Consider the following 8717-nt stretch of genomic DNA (forward strand, 5'->3'; position numbering starts at 1 on the left):
TTGATTAGTGAATATATTGATAACTAAGTTTCAAGTTTTAAAACTAGTTTTAAATGGACAAACCCACAAATGCAGCTCACTTTAGAAGATCATCCTGACAAAGCAGCTGTTGCCTAACCTAAAAAACAGCAATATAAATGACCATTCTTAACTTCCTGGAGAAAATTTCTTCAAGCGTGGCCCAAAATATTTGGTATAACAGCATAAAGAGAAGTTATGAAGTGCCAAAACATGAGGAATCCCAATGGGTAGCGCTGTACAAATATTCACATAAAGCTAAAATGCAGCCTGCAACCAATGCCCTTAATGATAACCAGCTGGTGGGTTCCGCTCCCCCCCCCCAACAGCCTCTCCCATTAGATTACATGTTTCTAAACATCAACTCCCACAAGACCATTAATAATGTCTCCTAAATTAGATTGTTAACATCTGCTGATTTTTGTCAATGGCGTGTTGGGCTTTTCTTTGATATCCTTTCCTGTTCCCACTAAATCATGCTTGCTGTGGCCTTAACTAGAAGGGAGATAAGTGACGCTTTGCTGAGAGTCCCTACTAAGAAAATAACTAGGTAGAGGCCAATTCTTTACCCACCACATTTCAGAAGACGTTTACAACTGAATTTGCAAACCACACATATACGCTGCATCTGATATTTATTTTTGGCGATTTCAGGCTTACCTATAATATTGTAGCTCTGATTCTAGCTGCTGAATATATATCTGCAGCTGCGGCATTTTATGGGCTTTAGCTTCGAGTTCCTTTACTTTTCCAAGGCTGTTAAGGACAGCATACCGTGCTTCTTCAACCTTTTTCCTCATTTCCGCTTGCTCTCTCTTTAGACTGCGGTTGCAGTCTTCCAGGGCGACCAGAGCTTCGTGAGAATTCCTCAGTTCTTTTTCCAGTTCTTGGTTGAATCTAATTGCTTCTTCAATTTGTCCATCCCTAGAACTTCGGATTAATTCAACCTCTTTTAGAACACTTTGAAGGCACTTGGAAGTCTGGGACTGACCATTAGCTAATTGTCTCCGGTTGCTTATAAAACAGGTCCCATTATTCTTATGGTTAGCATGGCTCTTCCACAATCCAACCTACAATCAACAGGGCAGAGGTAGAAATATAAATTAGAAGGAAAGAAGCTACACTTTAATCAAGCAGATTTGTTTCAAATTCACTTTTGTCCATGATGTTTTAGAAAGTCCAGCTCATATAGGTCTCAAACAAGGCTAAAGTACCACAAAGACTGAACCATAGACCTATAGATGTCAGAAATTTCCAATGAAAACAAGAAAAGGAAATGAAATTGCTATAGTTTGCATCCTAGCCTATGGTCACGAATGGAAATCAGTCAGCAAATATGACCTATATTTGCTAACATCACTGTTGTTTTAAGTCCTCAAACGACACATAATTAATGGATTCTTTTAACACTGATTTCTAATGTAAATGAAAAGTAAAAACAATGCATGTTATATAGCTTACATCAAACAGTATCATTAAAATAGTGGGCAGTCAGACAAATAACCTAGTAATTGATGGAAACCAAACTGCAGTGGAACAGAAACAGTACTGCTTTGTGATGGTTACAGGCTGGAAAGCAAACTGCTGCCATTTTACGTTCCTTCCTATAGCCACCCATGCACAAACCTGTGACTACCGTACATTACGTTTTCTTACATTAATATGAATACAGTCAGCCCGCAACTTACATAGGGTCACATTTCGGGGATCACACCTAAAGCCAAAATCACATATGGTCAAAAAATGTTGGGTTCAGTGGTGGGTGGGATTGCCAAAGTCTTTTTTTTTTTACCCAGACGCCTGCCCCCAATTATTATTATTTTTAAACAAATGACAAAAAAGAGTCAAGTGTGCAAAGCTGAATATCCTGTAGTTAAGTGTGTAAGTTGTGGGCTTACTGTACTCAAATTTTCCCTCCCCAGCTCCATTTTAATTACATGGGGCGGCTTCCTTGTAATACAAAAACTGATCAAGGCATACACCTGTGAACAGGAGGGTCTTAGGAGAATGGTACAAAACCAATTTTTGAGTCTGGTCATTATGAAGCATGCTAAGCAATAAACACATTAGAAGCCAAACGTGCAGAACACACAATTGAGAGTGTATTCTGTGTATCTTTGACTCTCACAAAGTCACAAACACAATGATGTAATAGCTTGCCAGAAATTCAGAAGTGCATCAGAAGTATCACAGGCTGATACTAAGATCTGTTGCACCAAATGTAGAAGTGCAGACTGTATCATCACTATGAGCAAAAACTTAAGTTCTTTTGAATCTGTATTTATGTTTACCTTCAAGGTAAATATACCCACACATCAGTACAGGATAAAGCTGCTTTTATGACTATTTATTTTTATTGGGTTGTATCCAGTGGTGTCCATGCTTGAGAATAGGCTTTGGCCTGTGCAGTGGAACTCCTCACAATCTGCTCCAGGGAGTTGGAGGACCCTCTGGGACAGAGATGGGGGTGCATATGGGGAGGGAAGAAGGAAGTCATGTTGCACAGGCAGGAGTTTTAAATGTTATTTAAAACAGTTATATTCCATTTTCAAAAGAGTTGCTCCAACCTATCATCACTTATAAATAAAACAACAACAAAAATGGCACAGTGGGTCTTTTTAAAAGCAAATTACAAAGTGTGCTCACATACACACACACAACAAAAAATGTTTTTGAAACGGGACAATTTTGATATGAAAAAGAGGAGGAAACATGGACGCCAAAGGGCCCTCCCTGGGTAGGAAGCTCCACAAAGTGGGGGCTCCGGCTAATAAGGCCTTGTGTTATCACAGAGTGGGAATACACCTTTTCAGAGATGTCTGCAGGTGAGGGACCCGACGCATAGCAGAGTCAGATCTGGTAGTAACTCTGGTGAGTATTTAGGACCACCCATCTCCTAAGCTGGGGAAGGAGAAGATGAGGAAAACTTGTGGGGAGTGACAGCAGTGACAAGAGCTACAGACTGAAAGTTATTCCTCATGTTTAGTCAAAATCCATTTTCTTTTAGTTGGTGGCCTTTCCCTCCAGGTTCCGCCCTCTGGGCAACAAAAAACAAATTTGCTCCACCACCTGTGCCAGAACTCTGAACTCCATTCACATCAAGGGGCTCCTTCCCATCTAGACAACCTTCTGGGAGCCACATGAGAGTGCTGAGCAGGACCAGAGACCAAAGCGCATGAAGCAAGAAATGAAAAGTTTGCCTCTGTTCGGTGGGCTAGTTTCTACACCCACCCCCATATCCATGTCTCTTTCCTTCCTCCAAGCAACCAAGAGAGCCATTATTCAAAATCAATGACACATTTCATTCAGGTAAAAACACTCAAGAAAAAGGGGAACTAGTAAAAGGTGATCTATAAGATCTGAAGAAAAGTCAGAGTAGAAGGTGGAATTTGACATTGCTTTAGGGCGTGGCCTTGAGTGGGCGTGCCTATGGAGGAGGCGTGGCCTGGGGAGATTTCCCACGCCCAGAGAGCCCGGCGCTGTCGATGTAACAGTCCTTAAACTACCTGAAAACTATTTGATGAAACTTTACAGGGTGCTGCGAGAAAGGCCCTTTTTTTGCACGTGCCCACAGGCACTCCCGTCTTTCCTGTGACCTCTTTTCTGCCTGAATTCCAACGAAGTGAGCCCACGCTTGGACAGCTTCCCCCCTCCGGTCCCCTCACCTGCAGCGCCAAGCAGCGGGCGTCGCTGCTCTGCAGAGCCGCCCTCATGTCCTCCACCAGCTCGCGCAGGCTGGCGTTCTCGTCCTCCAGCTTGACGATGCGGTCCTCCGCCTGCTCCAAGGCCACGATCTCCTCGTAGCACTCCCGGGAGCACGAGCCCGACGGCACCAGCCGGCGATCCGAGCCGGGCCCGGGGGGAGAAGGTGGCGGAGAGGACGAGGAGGACGACGGCGAGGAGGTGCACGAGGTGGAACCAGACCCCCTGGCGTTGCTGCTGCTGCTGCTCCGACGGCCGCCCTCTTTCTTGTTCGACGGCCCGCGCTCCTTCTCCCGGCGGCGGCGCAGCGGGCTGCGGAGCCGGATCTGGGTCTCGATGTGCTCGCTCTCCTTGCCGACCGGCAGCCGCGCCACCCCCGCGACGCCCCGGCCCGTCGCGGGGCAGCCGGCCTTGGCGCTGAAGTAGCCGCACAGCTTGGCGTGGAACTGGCGGAAAGTCAGCTCCGGGGCGACGTCCTCGCAGAGGCCGGAGCATTCCTCCGGGTCGGCGGCCGCCTCTTCGCCGCCGCCGTCCGCCTGCAGCCCCAGCACCCCGCACAGGGTGCGGAAGTCCTCTCCGGGGATCCTGCCTTCGGCCTCGCAGTCCAGGTGGTGGAAGATCTCTTGCAAGTACTGGTCCAAGCCCGTGGCCAGCACCACGATTTCGTTCTCCACGCCCCGGTCCAGCCCGTAGTGGTATGCCAGGGCGCTGACCAGCCACTGGGTCCGGCGGGCCGGGCGGCCGTAGGGATCCCAGGCATCAGACGGCTCCATCCTGGCGCGCCGCCGCCGCCGCCGCCTCCTCGCAACTCTGCTCGCCGCTCCCTCCGACCATGCTTCCCGCTTGCAATCGAGTTCCCCGGCTCGGGACGGGCAGAGCTCCCCGGGCCACGCCCCCTGCCTCGCTCCGCCCCTGCCCGGCGAAACGAGAAGGCGCCTCCCTCCTGCTTTGCTAGATGTTTATAATAGCAGCCAGCACCACGCCTGCCGGCCTGCTAAAGGGCTCTAGGCATGATAAAAACCGCTAGGCACCAAAGCAAAGCAACTAACGTCACATGAGCAAACAGCAGCCTCGAGAAACTTTGGGGATCAGATATCAGAAAGCACGTCGGGGCAGCAAAATTTGGATTTAAGAGCTGCGGATCTCCCCACCACTTTTTTCTCCTACAGTCAAGTACCTCTCCCCCCCCCGAAGTACAGAAAGCGGGTATTTAGCAGTAAACAACTTGTTTACTCAAGCCGAGCCCTTCATACTTCTGGCTAAACGTTTGTTTTTCTTTCAAATAAAAAAAAGAGTTGTGATTCTTAAAAAGCAGTATCCACCACATAACTCTAAACTTGCAAGCATAGAAGCTTGCCGTGCACCTGATTCAGATCAATAAACTCTGCAAACTTTTTGCACATGAGACTGACAGCAGTTTTCGGATCTTCCCACATCTGTACTTGCGCGTGAAATACCTCCCCCTTAATTCTTTTTTTTTGGGGGGGTGAAGTTAGAAATTAACACCAAGGCCAGCCAAATGCAATTGGAAAAATAAATAGTGATCAGGCAATTTAAAAATGCACTTGAAACTGGTAAATCTCAGTCTCCTAATTAGCTGAGCCTTTAAAATAGCTTATTCATTCTGAAAACATTCCCACTATTGTCAACCTGAAGCAATTTGTTTCAGTAGAATTAATCTTCAGAAACAAGACTTTAAAATGGGAGTGTTTACAGAACTTTTGTTATAGTAGCACCACTCAAGAGCAACAGTAATAAATTCAACTATGTTTTTGCTGAAGGATGAAAGTAAATGACTCAGCTTATTCATTCCTGGGTTTTGTCAGCAAATAGCTCACTATTTAATTATTTAATTATTGCATTTGCGCTGGTCTCAGTGTTCATTTCTAACTTCATAAAGTTTCAATAATTAAGCTGTCACTAGGAACAGAAATGTTACGGGCCCATTTTTCAAGGCACATAAGGCAACAGTCATATATAATCACTTACATGGTAGCCAACCTAAGGGGATTTGCTTTGGAATAGACATGCATAGGATTGCACTGTATGTTTAACATTTCGCAAAGCTGAACTGACTCCCGGAAGACAACGAAACTACTTGGTCATTTATTTATTTGTTACCTGTTCTTCACCATAAGGTCCCAGACAGGATTCAACAACAGACTGTATCATTATAAAAACTGGTAACACCGTTGCCATAATAAAACATGTAAAACAGTGCCAGATGCAACAGAGCCCTATAAAAGGGGTGGGTCCAACTAAACAAATTACTTTAACTGTCACAGGCCAGGGTAAATAAATGCATCTTCAGCTTTGCAAGGAGTAAATACAGTAAATGGATCTTCAGCTTTGCTAGACACACCTCTTTGGGAAGCGAGTTCAGCAGTTTAGGGGCAGCCACAGGGAAAGTGCTCTCCAGGCACTTCCCTGCACTTCTGAGGGTGGTGAAACTACCAAGAGAGCCCCCACCCCTGGAAATATCAGTACCCAAAGGTTGGTAGGGATGGAGACAGGCTTTCAGATGTTTACACGTAGCCAAACACTTTAAAACACCTTGCTGTCACACTGTTGTTTCTTGCTGCAGTTCTTCTGCATTATGCTGCGGATTTCAAGGGCTTCTGGTTAAAAATAATTATGCATCTTACGATTTGCTGGTTATAACTTCTAAAAGATGTTTATTTGCTCCACCACAGCATATAATTAAAAGTACCTTGCTTCAAATCAACATGTTTTTGAAAAAGCTGTGAAGGCAGAAATATTTCACTGATGAAGTAACTTGCCCCTTAACCCTACAAAATGTTTGGCAAAGCATAAAGTGGTTGAAAGCATGTGTGTTGTGCTTGTACAGATTTTAAAACTGTCCCCTTTCTTTCACATGAGTAGTTGCAATAAATTGAGCTTCCCGTCCCAATTAGGACAGGCAGCTTATGGTATAATAAATGTTTGCTGATTAAAATGACTGTCCTTTCACAGCGAGTTGAGGATAGTTACTTAATTTCATCTGTCTGGGAATATCCACAGCAAACTGTTTCTGAGGAACAAAGGAGCCCATTGACCTGTCTGCTTCAATAAAATTCAGATTTCTGGCTATTCATATGATGAAATGTGCACATTCATAACATAAGCACTTTTTAGGCTCTCCCACTCCATTAGTTCCCCAGCAGCTCAAAATGGCAGGAGTAATGCCTTGTGTTCCCACATGCACTTGAGTCCTGTAGGTTGACATGACCATAAACTGAAAGGAAATATTAGTAACATCTTCCTAACAGATTTCTATCTGCATGTTAGATAGATAGATAGATAGATAGATTCTTTATTGTCATTACACAAGTGCAACATTGCACAAGTGCAACGAAATTGGATGCCATCCCTTAAAAAACAACAAAAGCAAAACAACAACAACGACCAAACAAACCACATTCCAGCCACACCCACACCCACACCCATCAAACTCCCAGGTCACACTATCGAGTTACAGCATTCAAAAAGGCCACAGCTCTTGGATAGAAACTATTTTTCAGTCTATTTGTCCTTGACTTGATGTTTCTATATCTCCTGCCAGAAGGCAGTAGTGCAAACAGACTGTATCCCGGGTGAGATGAATCCTGCAGGATGTTGTTTGCTTTCCTAAGACAACGGGAACCGTACAGTTCTTCCAAAGATGGGAGAGGATGACCAATAATCCTTTGGGCTGTGGTTATGACCTTCTGGAGCACCTTCCTCTCCCTAGCTGTACAACTGGAGAACCAAGCACAAATACAGTATGTGAGAATGCTCTCTATGGAGCCTCGATAGAAGGACACCAGCAGTCTCTCACTCAGATTGTTCTTCTTTAAAAGTCTGAGGAAATAAATTCTCTGCTGGGCCTTCTTCACCAGAGCAGTGGTATTTGCGCTCCAAGTCATGCCCTGATCGATAGTCACTCCCAAAAACCTGAATTCCGCCACCCTCTCCACCCGTTCCCCGTTGATATACAAGGGCTGAATGTCCGCCTTTTTTTCCCTGTAATCCACCACCAATTCCTTGGTCTTAGCCGTATTAAGAGCCAGATTGTTCTCTCCACACCAAACACAGAGCCGCTCCACCTCGTCCCGATAGGCGGACTCATCCCCTCCTGAAATGAGCCCCACCACCGTAGTGTCATCAGCAAACTTGATGATTTTGTTGCTGGAATAGATGGCTGTACAGTCATACGTATAGAGAGTATAGAGCAGGGGACTATGTTACTACTAAATCCCTGATGACAAGGGAACAACCAAGCACGTAGTGGATTTATGGCAGCAGTGTGTTACTATATGGCTAGTTTTATGCAGTGCGGGAACACAATGCCAGAACCATGTGCCGGTGCATGAAGATCTAGTGAAGTATGGAATTATGATGTAGTGGTAAAGGGGACCAGGTTAGCAAGTATCCCATACCCATTCAGGGTGTGCTTGATAGGGTGACATCGCTCTGAACTGGAGATTTCTTTATTCTGTTGCATATAAATATTTCACCTGTTTCTCCAGGGTGCTTAAGGTGATACACCTGGTTCTTCTCCCTCCTTATTTAATCCCCAGAGCAACCTTGGGAGCTAGATTAGGCATAGAGGCATGACCATCTTTTGCTTGTAGACAACAATAATTAATTGCTGCTGGTACATTATAAACTTTCTTTTAGGATCAAAGCCAAGGCTATCTGGCTTTTTTGCCTGTGGTGCAAAAGCCAGCGATTGAGCACTTGAACTATTTTAAGCCTATGTTCTTCTAGTGTACTACAGCCTGAAGCAAAGGTCTTCTCAGTTCTGGGTTATATGGCCTATCTATTCTTCCAGCCAGGAATGGCCCAATACATTTTGGTGTCCAAGGAAAGACAGTAAATGTTGCCTCCTACCTCATCCCACCCCAATACAGGTCAAACTGCTTTGACACCTAAGGTAGAAAACATCAAAACTGTCTCTCTTCCCATCCCTGGCAGTGAAAATACCATAACAAAATACCGTAATAACCAACAGTCTG

The 8717-nt window shown here is 45.1% G+C and overlaps 1 protein-coding gene across 8 annotated transcripts in view; it reads right to left on the bottom strand.

Annotated features, from left to right (window-relative positions):
- EFCC1 (EF-hand and coiled-coil domain containing 1) overlaps nt 1-4728 on the bottom strand; it is a 63553-nt gene extending 58825 nt beyond the window's left edge. For 2 of the 8 annotated variants that reach the window (XM_081898318.1, XM_081898324.1), the window contains exons 1-2: nt 3684-4722; nt 679-1088 (exon numbers count right to left, since the gene is read on the bottom strand). In XM_081898318.1, the coding sequence (XP_081754444.1) occupies nt 679-1088; nt 3684-4493 (1220 nt within the window). In that variant the 5' untranslated portion in view covers nt 4494-4722. Of the gene's footprint in view, nt 1-678; nt 1089-3683 lie in introns of all 8 variants that reach the window. The other 6 variants (XM_081898322.1, XM_081898319.1, XM_081898325.1 and 3 more) reach the window with 6 other exon arrangements.
- Nucleotides 4729-8717: the final 3989 nt, after the last annotated feature.

This window comes from Podarcis melisellensis (assembly GCF_964234715.1).
Source record: "Podarcis melisellensis genome assembly, chromosome: 2".
In the NCBI taxonomy this organism is placed as follows: domain Eukaryota; kingdom Metazoa; phylum Chordata; class Lepidosauria; order Squamata; family Lacertidae; genus Podarcis; species Podarcis melisellensis.